Here is a 15,807-nt window from a genome sequence, read left to right on the forward strand (position 1 = left end):
CAGCAAGCAAGACAAAAATCAAAATAGCAAGCTGGACAGAAAAATAGCAAACCAGAGAAAAACAAGCAGGAACTTAGCTTCTGCTGGGAAGACAGGTCACAAGAACGATCCAGGAGAGAACTAGACCAATACTGGAACATTGACAGGTGGCATGGAGCAATGATCTAAGTGGAGTTAAATAGAGCAGCCAGCTAACGAATTAACCTCGTCACCTGTGGAAGGAAACTCAGAAGCCGCAGCTCCACTCACAACCACCAGAGGAAGCCCATGGACAGAACCAGCCGAAGTACCATTCATGACCACAGGAGGGAGCTTGACAACAGAATTGACAACAGTTTTCCCCGCAGTCATTGATTTGTATGGTGATCCGAATATGGGATCAAACTCAAGAATGCAGCCATTTTTTCCTGAAACAGACTGTCCAAAGAAAAAAATTGGACAAGTGCACACTCATCTACACCTGCCCTAAGGCTCATATATGACTGTCATTTTGGCAGTTTCAGTTAACTGTCTTATGTGTATGGAGGACCCAATGGTATCACTGACAAATGATGTTGGGGGCAATAAATATATCAAGTTGCATCTTAACCTCCATCCTTTTGGGTTCGGGGGACATAATCCGCCATTAGACATGTGCATGCAAATTTATGATATGGTTAAAATGCATAAATGATGGCTGAACAGGCATCTGGTTGACAACTATTTAATTTTTCGGACACCTTAAAAGGGTTTTCCACTTTTGAGATATTAATGGCATAGCCATAGGAGAGGTCCCATTATCAGATCAGTAGGAATCTGACACTTGGATCCCCCACTTATTAGCTGTTAAGAACTCAAGCTGAGGCCGGATATAGACTCCATACACGTCAATAGGAACTGAGCTACAGGAGCTGAGCTACAAGAACTGAGCTACAGGAGCTGAGCTACAAGAACTGAGCTACAGGAGCTTAGCTACAAGAACTGAGCTACAGGAGCTGAGCTACAAAAACTGAGCTACAGGAGCTGAGCTACAACAACTGAGCTACAGGAGCTGAGCTACAAGAACTGAGCTACAAGAACTGAGCTGCAAGAACTGAGCTACAGGAGCTGAGCTACAACAACTGAGCTACAGGAGCTGAGCTACAACAACTGAGCTACAGGAGCTGAGCTACAAGAACTGAGCTACAAGAACTGAGCTACAGGAGCTGAGCTACAACAACTGAACTACAGGAGCTGAGCTACAACAACTGAGCTACAGGAGCTGAGCTACAACAACTGAGCTACAGGAGCTGAGCTACAGGAGCTGAGCTACAGGAGCTGAGCTACAAGAACTGAGCTACAGGAGCTGAGCTACAAGAACTGAGCTACAAGAACTGAGCTACAAGAACTGAGCTACAACAACTGAGCTACAGGAGCTGAGCTACAAGAACTGAGCTACAAGAACTGAGCTACAGGAGCTGAGCTACAGGAGCTGAGCTACAGGAGCTGAGCTACAAGAACTGAGCTACAGGAGCTGAGCTACAAGAACTGAGCTACAAGAACTGAGCTACAAGAACTGAGCTACAAGAACTGAGCTACAAGAACTGAGCTACAGGAGCTGAGCTACAACAACTGAGCTACAGGAGCTGAGCTACAACAACTGAGCTACAGGATCTGAGCTACAACAACTGAACCACAGGAACTGAGCTACAGGAGCTGAGCTACCAGAACTGAGGTACAGGAGCTGAGCTACAACAACTAAATTACAGGAACGGAGCTACAAGAACTGAATTACAGGAACTGAGCTACAGAAGCTGAGCTACAACAACTGAACTACAGGAACTGAGCTACCAGAACTGAGCTACAGGAGCTGAGCTACAAGAACTGAACTACAAGAACTGAGCTACAGGAGCTGAGCTACAAGAACTGAACTACAAGAACTGAGCTACAGGAGTTGAGCTACAACAACTGAATTACAGGAGCTGAGCTACAAGAACTGAGCTACAGGAGCTGAGCTACAAGAACTGAGCTTCAGGAGCTGAGCTACAGGAGCTGAGCTACAACAACTGAATTACAGGAGTTGAGTTACAAGAACTGAGCTACAGGAGCTGAGCTACAACAACTGAATTATAGGAGTTGAGTTACAAGAACTGAGCTACAGGAGCTGAGCTACAACAACTGAATTACAGGAGCTGAATTACAAGAACTGAGCTACAGGAGCTGAGTTACAAGAACTGAACTACAACAACTGAACTACAGGAACTGAGCTACAAGAACTGAGCTACAGGAGCTGAGCTACAAGAACTGAGCTACAGGAGCTGAGATACAGGAGCTGAGCTACAACATCTGAACTACAGGAACTGAGCTACAAGAACTGAGCTACAGGAGCTGAGCTACAGGAGCTGAGCTACAACATCTGAACTACAGGAACTGAGCTACAAGAACTAAACTACAGGAGCTGAGCTACAGGAGCTGAGCTACAAGAACTGAGCTACAGGAGCTGAGCTGCAGGAGCTGAGTTACAACATCTGAGCTACAGGAGCAGAGCTACAAGAACTGAGCTACAGGAGCTGAGCTACAATATCTGAACTACAGGAACTGAGCTACAAGAACTGAGCTACAGGAGCTGAGCTATAAGAACTGAACTACAGGAGCTGAGCTACAACATCTGAACTACAGGAACTGAGCTACAAGAACTGAGCTACAGGAGCTGAGCTACAGGAGTTGAGCTACAACAACTGAACAACAGGAACTGAGCTACAAGAACTGAGCTACAGGATCTGAGCTACAGGAGCTGAGCTACAAGAACTGAGCTATAGTGGCTGAGCTACAACAACTGAGCTACAGGAACTGAGCTACAAGAACTGAGCTACAGGAGCTGAGCTACAGCACTGAGAACAATTACTACAGCATGAATTGAACTGTGCTGATCTGGCTCTGGCTGAAACCAGTGCTGCAAACAGCTGAAGAGAGGAAGTGCCGAATGTCGGACTCCTTCCAGCTTGATATTGATGACCTATCCTAAGCAGAGATGGTGATAATTGATTCTCAGGAATTGGTCCAGCGGCCATATCAGTAATATCTGGCCACCGGAAGGCAACCCTCTAAGCCGCCTTCTATCGGCTAGCATCACTAACTCCTCTATTGATTAGCCGGCCTGCTGCAAAGTCATATTTGTGTCATGTCAATGACATTGCACCAGGCCAGCTAATCAAAAAAGGAGCCAGGGATGTGATCAGATAGGAGGTGGGTCACAGGGCTACAGATTATCGACGAGCCTGTTGGTCCTGCAAATCGTTTTGCACCATCTCTAATTCTAAGGATAGATCATAAACATCTAAATAGTGGACAACCCCTTTAAGATTCATAAACAAACTCTTACATACTGTACAATCTCAGCGGTCTGCTAATTTGGGAAGCAGTGTACATATTTTACAAAATAAATCCTCAACAATTTATTAACTGGCATAATTGCATTAATGCGTCGCCCACAATATGTAATTGATACAAATAAAAAGATCATCTGTGATCTTGAACCACTACCAGAATTTATGACTTCTACGCTTTAAGAAAACATCCCTTTAAATCAAATAACATTATAAATGTAAGCGAGGCTCACAGACTTCACCAATATAATGTTCTCATTCTTTGTGCTATATCAGAAGATAACATTGGACCGGATTTTGTTGTCTCTTTTTATGCATCGTTTTCATTCAATTAGGCAAATTTTAGGTAAGTTAAAGGGATTCTCAGCTTTTTACGATCCATTTTTCTTAGAAAAGTGCCCAAAAGATGAGATGATTACTGACTACTCTGCTTCTGGGATTCTCATTGACCATCTGTAATGTGCAGGGTAAGAGGCAGCAAGTGTTCGATCTCCCTGCAGCTCCTCCGCAGGGTAAATGAGGTATTACACGGTGCTCATCAAATGAAAGGGCTGTCAATACAAGGCAAATACAAGGTTTAGCCCCAAATACATGTATTTAAATTTTAAAAAAAAGGTTCCCAGAGGCAGAAAACATTTTTTAATTATATCTTTTTAATATCAGAGCTTCATGTAGTTACATGATAAAAGTTTGGCTGACCATGGCCAACTCTAAGGAGAAATAATTCGATAAAGCTACTATTGATCTCATTGGGAGCTGTATGAATCTGTATGCGGTGGGTGCTATGACTATGTGATGGAAAGTAGTGGAAGTAAATCAATGCTGGCATGTGGTCTGTATTATATGGATACTCTTCTTATACCATTGCATCATAAAACTGCGTAACTGAGAGTGGATGGTGCCACTCAGACCTTATCACATATTGATCATTTTAAATGTCGTTTCAAATGATAATTGTAATCGTAAGGTTTTTGTTTTGTATATTATCATTTGCACGTTTCCTTTAAAAACATTCCTGAAATGTACAACGTATGTGTAATAAAAAAATTTGTATTTTGAAAAACTTTTCATGTCCCCTAATATATATATTTTTTTCTTTTACAGAAAGAACTGGCAGAGGAAGGGGTAAGTTTTTTTTCAGCTGTCTACTCAAGAATTTGCAGAATTTTTAATTTAAAAAAAAAACGAATATTATTGGAGTCCAGTATAAAAACTTATAAACACGATAATAAGAAAAAGTCCAGATGGATAATCTAGAGATGACAGCATGACAGACAGCTAGACAATCAGACAGACTGACCGATTGATTGGTAGACAGAATTCCTGCAACCCGCTCAAGAAAATAATTAACACATTTTACTTATTTATATAAGACTATTAATTTCCACAGCACTTTACAGACATCATCATCACTGACCCCATGGAGATGCCACCTTGACCATTTTCCCCATGTGCATATAGTTTCTCCCAGTCCTTGCTTCTGTAGCTTCAGTATAAGGCTGTTATGTGGTATGGTATCAAATGACTTTGCAAATCCAGATAAATCACATCGGCCGCATTACCGACATTCAGATTCGCACTAACCTCCACATAGAAACCCAACATGTTAGTTAGACACGACTTATTCTTCACGAATCCATGCTGGTTGTCAGTTCTTACATTATTCTCTGCAATATATCTCTGCAGGTCATCTGTTATAATCTGTTATAATGTCCTGAAAAAATTGCACACTACTGATGTCAGGCTTACCGGCGGTGGTTGTATAAATCCACCTTCTTACCGTTCTTGAATATCGGTACCATGTCAGCCATCCTCCATCTTGTGGCATCAACTCTGTTACAAGAGAGTCTAAGAAGAGGAGATACAGTAGTCTGTCAGTTACTGACCTCAACTCCCTTAATATCCGTGGATGAATGCCATCCGGCCGGGGGCTTTGTCAGTATTTAATTTGCTCAGTCGCAAGTTACCAGAGAAGCTGGCCCAGATCTCCATGAACCCAAACCCTTCTCTCCTGCACCAATTTGTAAGCCATTTATTTATCTCTATTAGCTCGTGGCAGTGACGGTATTTTTAAAAACTCCACCTTGGAGGTCCAGGACTTTAGCTTCCCGAGTAGTTCACTGTTATCTTTTCTAAGGAACTTCTAACTTCTTGTGACTTCTTTGCTACCAATTTCTACCATGACCGCTGGGTTTTCCCAACCTCCACCCATCAAACGGTCTCTCCGATCCACAATATGCCGAATATGAGCAACCAGCAGACAGAAAACTATTCGGTCATCTCGATGGCAGATGACCATTTCAGTCCACCTAACTATACAGTCCACCACCACCAACATCTGTCTGGCCTGTGCCGCACTCCAGCTTCACAAGCAGGCTCGTTTACTGGGATGTGCCAGTTCGGGACCAGACTACCTGACACTATTGACCCTACCCTGTCTTCTAACTGTTAACCAGCCTTCCTACCTCTGTGACCTGGTCTTGCTCACTTCCACCTACCACCATATTACTGGCTTACTGGATAATATAAAAAAACTAACTGTGCTTTCTTCACCCTTCCCCGGCCAGTGCTGAGTTTCCAAGCTGCTCCCAGTGTTTGGTACACTCAGCCCTTAAGCCAATCAGTGAGCTGAGCGAGTCTGAGCGTCAGAACCGCTGGGTTCACTGACTAACTGCAGCTCTGCTGACATGACATCAGCGCTACAGAAAAAAGGAGCAGGAGCGGAGACTCGGCGCTGGACCAGGGATGCCGTGTGTAATATTTAGTTTGCAGGTTGAATATCGTGGCACTGTGTATGACGCTTCCTTGTTGTACTGTTTTAAAGGGGTGATTCGGATAGGTATCAATATCAGATTGGTGGGCTCTGACACCCGGCACAGACACCGATCAGCTGTTCTCAGCTTCAGCGGCAGCTTGATGTAAAGAATGAAAGGAACCGAACAGCTGAGCCCTGATCTCTGAGCATTGGCCCTTCCTGGGTGCTGCAGCTCCTAGTCACTTTAGTAGGAGATGTGCCGAGATGTTCGGCTCCATTCTCGGTTTACATTCGGCCCCAACTTGAGCTGAGAACAGATGATTGGTGACGTTGCCCCATTTCGGCCCCCCACTGATCTGGTATTTATGAACTATCCTATTAGGTCATCAATAAACTTAGAATATGAAAATTACTTTAAATTCAATGATCCATTTTCCTTTGTATCTTCCGAGTGACGTCTTACTGACTTCTCTTTGTTAACAGTGCCGGCAATCGCCTGTTTGTACCTGTGAAAAAGGAGAAAAGGGAATTCCGGGAGCCGCTGTAAGTACAGGACATATGAGCGTTACTGTGTGCCATCTTATCTGCTGCAGATGGTTCGTGGCTCAGTTAAAGTTGTGTCTCCATATTTGCCCATCGTTATTTTACCGACCACCATTGTTGACAGTCCATTGTCAGAGGAGCTGCGAAAACAATTTCTATTGTTTCAGGGTGCAAAGACTTTTGACATATTTGTATGCAAAAGTTTGCTACAGTTTTTTTTTCCCCTCAAACTTTGAACCTCCTTAGCTGTAATGTAAAATTAGTTTCAATACAATCCCTCAACTGGCATGTGCCAAGTATAATAATGGTGTCTGCGGATTTTATGGAAAGTCTGTTGTGCGTCACCATCGACCAGACGGTCATGACTGCGACATCAGTACATCATATAGTTAAAGGGGTTGTCCAGTACTATTATATTTTTACTATGGGCCTAAAAACTAACAGGCAGGTAGTTTCTAAGAAAGGCAACTACCTACCTGTTCTACCCGGTGCCGGCACAGACCGGTCACTGACTCCTCCTGTCGGTGCTTCTGCTGCGCTACATCAACAGATTGGCTCTTCTTCTGGGCTGCTCTGTCAATGGAGCGTGACTGGTGACGTCATGCTGATTGAAAGCTGGTTTATCACAGCTAGGTAGAGGGGAACCGGCAGTCAATCAGCATGACATCGTCAGTCACGCTCCGTTGACAGCAAAGCAGAAGATTAGCCGCAGAGGACCGGCTTCAGACTATTCATCTAAGAGGCAGGGTTCTCAGGCAGCATGAAGCGGCTGGCTACAAGCAGACACTAATCCATGCCACCCATGGTCCAAGCAGCAAGACTGATGATTCCTTGAACGTAGGAAATCTATAAGTGGTAAATGTATGTTTTTTTCATAGTGTCCATCAGCTGATGTTGATGGGGGTTTCTGAAGCTGGGCTCATTTTAGAGGGGGCTTGTGGTGATGAAGCCCCCTCCTCTTGTCCTCACTGTTTATTGGGCCTCATTCAGACGTCAGTTTTTTTGACTAACGAGAAAAGCAGAGCGAGGTTCATCAGTGATTTCCATCAAATTTTTCAGCAATTTCAAAAAAAATTTCACACATGAAAAAAAAAAAAAATTCTCCACCTTCAATGAAAAGCGGATAGAGCATGGGTGACGTCCGGGTGCGGTACGATTTTTCGCAGACCCATAGACTTGAATTTTCGATTTTGATGCAACATTCAGATAAATATCGAACATGTCTCCATGATTTTGCAAGGATCACTCAGACGTGAAGAGCCCCATGGGCGACTGTCATAGGAACAAGCGAAAAATAGGATCACACTCGTATGTGAAAAAATGGCATGTCAATCCCCCAGGAAACAAAGGGGTGAATTTATCATGGCTGCAATTTTTTTTAAGTCAGGTTTACCTGTGACTGCTTTCATTTGTGTCAATCTTAGCAACGTGTTTGAAGATGTTTCAATATTTTGTCACCTCTTTAGATTTAACGCTTTTGTATTGAGCTAATTTTTCGCTTTTTACGCCCACATTATATACTACGAACTAGAATAAGAAAAATATGTAAAAATAGTTTTAAAACAGTTTTAAAAAAGAGATAAAATTACAAAGGTAAATAAAACAGTACAAAAATTGAAATAACCCCTTTTCCTAGTCTACAAATAAAGAAATGTTAAAAAAAACCAAAAAGCACATTTGTTATTTCCGTATTCGTACAAGTTTGATCTATATAGAAAATTAATAAAACTATATGGTAAATACCACAAAGAAAAAATAAAATGAAACTCCCAGAATTTGTGTTTTTTTTCTCACATTCCCAACTAAAAAAATGGAACAAAAAGATTCAAAACCTCATAAGTACCCCAAAAAGGAACCAATAAAAACTTAAATTCGTCATGCAAAAAAAACAAGCCCTCATATAGATCCGTCAACAGAAAAAATAAATATAAAGTTATGAATTTCAAACAATGTTAACACAAACCAAATATCTTTAACAAAGTTCAGAATCTTTTAAAATCACTACAAAGAAAACTATAACTTTAGTATTGTCTATTGGTGTAATTTTACAGATCTGGAGAATGTTATCAGGTCATTTTTGCTGAACATTGAAAATTGCAAAACCGAAATAAATAAAATTAGCAGAATTGTGTGTTTTTTTTTATCCCATCGCAGCACAAAAAAACTCATCTAATTATGTTGATCTAAAATAAAAAAAAAAAGTTATGGCTCTTGTAAAAGGAAATAATTGAAACGTAAAAATTTAAATTTGCCCAGTCGTGAGACAGATATTATTCGAGTCATGTCATGTAACGATTATTGAATTGTAGCAAAATGACATTTATCTCACAGGGAACAAAAAAAAAGTTTCTCGAAAAAACTTTTTTAGTAAGAATAGTGTTCCTACTGATTGTAAGATCTTTCTATTTTATAGGGTAAGAAAGGCCGGCCGGGTGATGATGGGATTCCTGGGCAGAAAGGCGGTAAGGTGCGTATTCCTTCAGATTGGAGATCATGTAAACCCTAAAATATTAGGAAATAGGAATTTAATCATCTGTAACAAATTTATTTCTGAAATCCTCTGAATCCTGAATCCTAAATCCTAGGCTGCCGGAGGAGATACGATCTAATGGAAATGTTCATTGTAATCTGTGTATTTTTAAGTGATTGATTTGGAGACAATGTGCAATTATTTGTTACAAATGTATCAAAATGTCACAGGGGGGATCAACCCCATTTCCAACCCCCCATAAGGGAACGGCCCACATCTTCCAGTAGGAACCCGTTAAGTACTGGAATGATCACTTTTTAACCCCATCCCCTTTTGACACAGAAGTCCTGGGAATGTTCTGGGACAGTTGGCTTCTCTGTATGTAAAGCCAGGAATGCAACATAATGTTATTTCCACTGTCTAAAATAAATAATCGTGTCATTTTCCATTACAAAATTCTGTGCAGATTAATTTGTGTTTTTACGATCCAAATTTACTAAATTCTCAGCATAATCATGGTCATTAAAAAAATAACATGTTGGGTACCCACAGCCTCCACTAGAGGGAGCTTAGGAGCTTACTGTATTACATAATCCTATGCAAAAAGTTTCTAAGCTCCCTCTAGTGGCCACTACAGGTAACCAACAAATTATTTAATTTAATTTATTACATTTAAATTGAATTGAAATTAATTATTGTTATTAACTAATTATTTTTTTAGTCAACTTAGATTAAAAAAAATAATGAGGCTCATGTTAAGCCATTGAAGCCATGAAATACTTTAATTTAAATAAAGTGATTTTTTACATTATAATAGCTCTCAACCTTCATTCTTTTCATAGTATGATGAGAAATTAAAGGACAGTTCTTCTGGCCACTCCATGGGGCATCAGTGCCTGTAATTAGCATGCTTTATCAATGTTCAGCTCCTGCTGAAAGGTGTGATTTTTATAGGGACTATTTCCTATATAAGGCTATGTGCTTAATTTATTGGTAGTTTTGGGTTGACCGTTCCCCTTTAAAAATAACATTATTTAATACAGATTGCTAAGTTAAATTATTTATGTATTACATTTTCAATATTATTATATATAGCTTACAAAACTATATATAAAAAACACAGAAATATTGCAATTTTCACTTTTGACCACTTGGCCCAATACTAGACATCCTTATCTGTACAGAAGACTTTTCAGTATCTTGTTAATCAATACAGCCATGGTTACAATAACAGATCTAGAACCAAAAGCAGGAATTTCAAATTAGACTTAATGATCAATGTGAAAATTGCAAGATTTTTTTTCATTATTGGTAAAAAAAAAAAAAAACTGAAAAAAACATAATTTTAAAAAATACATTTAACATAAAATCCTGATTCACACATTTTTTTGCAGTGATTTTTTTGCTGCATTAAAGTTATTTGTTACAGTACCAGCAAAAGCTATGAGCTATCAGAAATCTCATGCACTCTCCTGCTTTTTTTCATGACTGAATTGGAAACTGCTGTTTTTTTTAATCTCCGTCATCTCACTTTTTGCAGAGTTTTTGTAGTGTTTTTTTCACCATAGAAAGCAATGCAAAAGTACAAAAACGCTGCAACAAGTGCAGCCATTTGTCCATTTGTTTTTGCTGCTTTTTGGGTGAATATAGCTAAATTTATTATATGTGTACTGAAGATAAATGGCATATGTAATGTAAAACAAATATACGACACCAAAACAGCAGCAAAACCTGCTTGTTATAAACTGCTTCTCTGCTGCCAAGTGAGAAGGTTTTTCCTGCAGTAAAAAGCAACATCTGAACCAGGGGCATACATAGAAATCATGGGTCCCCATAGCAAAATTCCTATTTGTCCCCCACCCTTTCCCCCCCAAAAAATAAAAAAAACACATAGTCCTTCATACAGTATTATGAGCACCACATAGTCCTCTATACAGTATAATTGGCCCCACATAGTGCACCATACAGTATAAAGGGTCTCACATAATGCTCCATACAGTATATGGGGTCTCATATACTGCTCCATACAATATATTGAGCCTCATATACTGCTCCATATAATGGCCTCACAGTGCTCCATACAGTATAATGACAACACATAGTGCTCCATACAGTATAATGAGCCTTATACAGTGCTCCATACAGTATCATGGGCCCCACATAGTGCTCCATACAGAAGAATGACCCCACATAGTGCTCCATACAGTATCATGGGCCCCACATAGTGCTCCACACAGAAGAATGACCCCACATAGTGCTCCATACAGAAGAATGACCCCACATAGTGCTCCATACAGTATAATGAGCCTCATATACTGCTCCATATAGTATCATGGGCCCCACATAGAGATCCATATAGTACAATTGGCCTCACATAGTGCTCCATAATGGATCTCACTTAATGCTTCATACAGTATAATGGGGCCCAGATAGTGCACTACACAGTATACTGAGCCTCATATACTGCTCCATATAATGGCCACACAGTGCTCCGTACAGTATAATGGGACCCATATAGTGCTCCATACAGTATAATGCACCCCACATAGTGCTCCATACAGTATAATGAGCCCCACATAGTGCTCCATACAGTATAATGCACCCCACATAGTGCTCCATACAGTATAATGTTCCCCACATAGTGCTCCATACAGTAAAATGTGCCCCATATAGTGCTCCATACAGTAAAATGTGCCCCATATAGTGCTCCATACAGTATAATGAGCCCCACATAGTGCTCCATACAGTATAATGCACCCCACATAGTGCTCCATACAGTATAATGCACCCCACATAGTGCTCCATACAGTATAATGAGCCCCACATAGTGCTCCATACAGTATAATGAGCCCCACATAGTGCTCCATACAGTATAATGAGCCCCACATAGTGCTCCATACAGTATAATGCACCCCACATAGTGCTCCATACAGTATAATGTGCCCCATATAGTGCTCCATACAGTAAAATGTGCCCCACAAAGTGCTCCATACAGTATAATGAGCCTCATATAGTGCTCCATACAGTATAATGAGCATCATATAGTGCTCCATACAGTATAAGGAGCCCTACATAGTCCTACATACAGTATAATGGGCCCCATACATTGCTCTATACATAAAAAATTACTTACCTCTCTCCATCCCCCTGCTCTTGTCTCCCCAGCATCTTCTTACCCCCGCACTGCTCAGCACAGAGGATGAGCTATAGTGACCTCATCGTGCCCTCTGCACCACAGAGCCGTCACAGAGCTCAGACACAGAGGGGGAATGATGGGAGTGGGAGTTGGTGCGTCAGCTGACGCTTTTTCTTCCATCAATTTTTTTTACTTTATCAGCATCCAGTATGCTGAAAAAGTTGAAAGTTCGATGTAAAGGGGCCCGTTGTTGGCATTGACGCTGGTCCCACCGACTCATGGGCCCCATAATGGCCACGTGATCTGCTGCCATTGGCGGCACATCACTGATGTGAGTACAGACTAAAGCAATGAGTCATCTTCAGATGACACATTCCCTTTAATAGAAGACTTATTGTACCTTTAAAGCCACATAATTGGTGATAAATGTGTGATCACTAGGGGTTCCACTACTAGGAATCCTGCCCGTCACGTGTGCTGTGTTTGCAACATCTGAATAGAGTGATGAGCATTCATGTGCTGAGTTTTCACACTTTGTTGAACCATTCCTCTAGGGTAACAGTTATATTGGTCACCTTAAAAAAAATGTTTTAATAAGGTGTACGGTAAATGATGTGTCTGTTATTCTTTGCAGGGGGAATCCGGCCTCAATGGTATTCCTGGTAGAGACGGTTTAGAGGTAAAATTGTAAAATCACAGAAAAAGAAATTATCACAATGAAATTAGGATTGGGCATGTGGAGTAACACGTTACAGGTAGAAGAGGAGGAACATGTGGACCTACATGATTGTGTCCCCCCAACACCGCAGTCAGATAATTTAAAGGGGTCGTCCACCTTTGGAGACTTTTTTTTTACCTAAATGCATGTATTTGGGGTTCAAAATCATTTTTGTAATCGGGTTTGATTAAAAATTTTGCCCCGTTTGCCTTTTATAGCATCTGTCTTGCACTGACAGTCGCGGGCTGCAGAATGAGTTAACTAAGAATGCGTCAGTGAGTTCGGTCTAAGTGACAAGAGAGTTTATAACTCTTCTGTCTGTCTTGTTTTGAGCTCCTCTCAGCTGATTTAGGACCACAGACCACGTAAAAATTCAGTTTGCAGCAGAAGAAAGCATTTGTAAAAAGCCAAAAAGGAGGAAAATTTTTAACGAAACCCAATTGTAAAAATAATTTTTAGTCCCAAATATATGCACTTATGTTAAAAAAATAGACAAACCCTTTAAGGCCATACAATGTTCCCTGGGAAATAAAATATGCAAACAACCTCTTCACTAAGAAAGAGAACTGGGTCTCCAGTGCCACCTATAAATGCAAAATATATGATATTGTTCCTGAATTAATTAATTACACTTATTTGCTTTTCTTCGTTATAATTCTGGTGATTTTTTTTTATGTATAGGGAAAACCTGGATATAAAGGAGAACAGGTAATATTTATGGTTTCTTATTAATTTTACATATATGAAGACATATGCAACTTTAGTATAGTATACATATTTATACATTGTCCTTCTTTTTCATCATTTTACATCATCCATAGCCATGGCAAAAAAAAAAAAAACTACAATAAATTACATTTTCTTTAAATTACTTGAATGGTGCTGAGCTGACCGGCCTGTTGACCAGGGTGGCATTATCTCGGAAAATATGAGCAAAACTTATCAATTGGATTTTTTTTATGCTTTGTACCCTTTATTATTTTATTACATCTATCTGTCAAAATTCCAATGAAATAAAATGAAATGAAAATACTTTATTACTAATACAAAAAAATGTTTTTCATTTTAGGGAGAAAGAGGAGAATGTGGTATTCCCGGTGTCAAGGGAGATCGGGTAAGTACTAAGGCCATACAATACTATTTTTTACGAGACAAAAGTATTTTAGAATATAATTTTTCATGTTTTTTACTTTTCACTAAGTTCAGGTTCAGATACGACAAATTTTCAGCACAATGCTTGTGAATGGGCTTTTCTATATAACCTGGGTTCTCATGCAACAGATTATTTAGCTGGAAATTTGCTGGAAATTTTCAAAAACTGATAATAGTTCTATCAACAAATCCACAAATTTTAATGGTGAATTTTATCTTTTGCATCCATGTGGATTCACTCAATATTTCGCTCGATTGTTTAGGGTCCTGAAGGTCCAACTGGCCCAAGAGGACTGCGAGGAGTGCAGGTAAGGAAACAATGACCTGGAATCTAAATTCTGCACATTTGAAGCAACAATACAACGATACAGAAAAGGGCAGAGACAACCAGGACAGATTGTTTTCAAGTAGTGAACATTGAGGCCCCAATTCATCATTGCCTTTGCTTCTATTTTTGTCTAGTTTTGTGTGTTTTGGGCCTATTTTTTGTTTACAATTAAACAGAAAGAAACAATCAGCTCACAGTGGAAACGAGGAATCCTCGATGTACGGATAAATCATTTGGGATGGCAAAGGATCAAGCAGGACAAAATGTGCAAAAAATCCAGCAAGGGGTCGTTAAAATCCAGCTGTTATAATCAATCCATTAAAATCCAAGAAATAGAAATCACAGACGGGTTTCTGACATAAGGTATGTCAGAAACGCGTCTGTGATTTCTAATTTTTTTATTTTAATGGATTGACAGTAAAAGATGGATTTTAAGGACACCGTACTGGATTTTTTGCACATTTATTCCTATCTTTTGTTTGCACCCAATTACATTATTCCATTTGTGCCTTTTTATAGTCTATTTTATGTTTGCTTGCCTGTTTTTTTTTTGTGTTTTGCTTTTTCATATTACGTTTTTTGGGCCGAGTTTAGAGATTCCAAATATTCCACCTGACTCATCAAGTGCCACTTTTTACAAAGTTGCAACATTTTGGGCAACTCTACTCCAGTTCCCTCCCTGACACAATTTTTGCACAATTAACGTGCAACCCTTTGGGCTAAAAAGTCACAACAACAGTTCAAAACAGAACTAAGCCATTTTGAGGAATTTGGATAAGTCCTAAAAACGTAAACTAATACCACAAGACAATAAAGGAAAGCGACTTACGAAAAAATGTCCATGATGAATCGGGGCCTGTAGGTTACTTTTGAATGACTGCAAGCGGAGATCATCAAGACAACAAGAAATCAAGTCAGAATGTCAAAAGTTATCTTTTAGTTATGCAAAGATTACCCTTTAAGTTTAACATCATATTAGTGAATAAAATATATCTAATAACTCCTAGATATAGGCACGTGATGCGATTTATCCTGCAGCAAATAAGCTTTACTATTTTATTTAGGGCACTCAAGGACCTCCAGGAGATCAAGGACCTGAGGGATTTCAAGGAACAAAGGTAAGTAAAAGAGAGTAAAAAAAAAAACATAAACCAAACCCATACTGTATATGTTATTAGTATTGATGAAAGTTATATAAAATGTTACATTGCAATGTTGGAATACCATATACAGAATCCAATGGATCTGTGGTGGTTTGGAGGTAAACAGTACAATATGGGGTGGGTACATAGGGCTGATGAAAATTTCAAACATAAAATTGTTTCAGGTACAGTAGAGGAATCAACAATTGGAAAGTTGTA

General features: G+C 39.8%; 1 protein-coding gene across 1 annotated transcript in view; it reads left to right on the forward strand.

Moving 5' to 3' along the window:
* The window catches only part of COL28A1 (collagen type XXVIII alpha 1 chain), a 59,276-nt gene that overhangs the window by 11,997 nt on the left and 31,472 nt on the right, over positions 1–15,807 (forward strand). The window contains exons 4-11 of the mRNA XM_069733091.1: positions 4,449–4,469; positions 6,583–6,642; positions 9,056–9,109; positions 12,883–12,927; positions 13,648–13,674; positions 14,036–14,080; positions 14,382–14,426; positions 15,511–15,564. Coding sequence (XP_069589192.1) covers positions 4,449–4,469; positions 6,583–6,642; positions 9,056–9,109; positions 12,883–12,927; positions 13,648–13,674; positions 14,036–14,080; positions 14,382–14,426; positions 15,511–15,564 — 351 coding nt within the window. The remainder of the gene's footprint in view (positions 1–4,448; positions 4,470–6,582; positions 6,643–9,055; positions 9,110–12,882; positions 12,928–13,647; positions 13,675–14,035; positions 14,081–14,381; positions 14,427–15,510; positions 15,565–15,807) is intronic.

The sequence above is a fragment of the Ranitomeya imitator genome, chromosome 7, assembly GCF_032444005.1.
Source record: "Ranitomeya imitator isolate aRanImi1 chromosome 7, aRanImi1.pri, whole genome shotgun sequence".
Taxonomy (NCBI): Eukaryota; Metazoa; Chordata; class Amphibia; order Anura; family Dendrobatidae; genus Ranitomeya; species Ranitomeya imitator.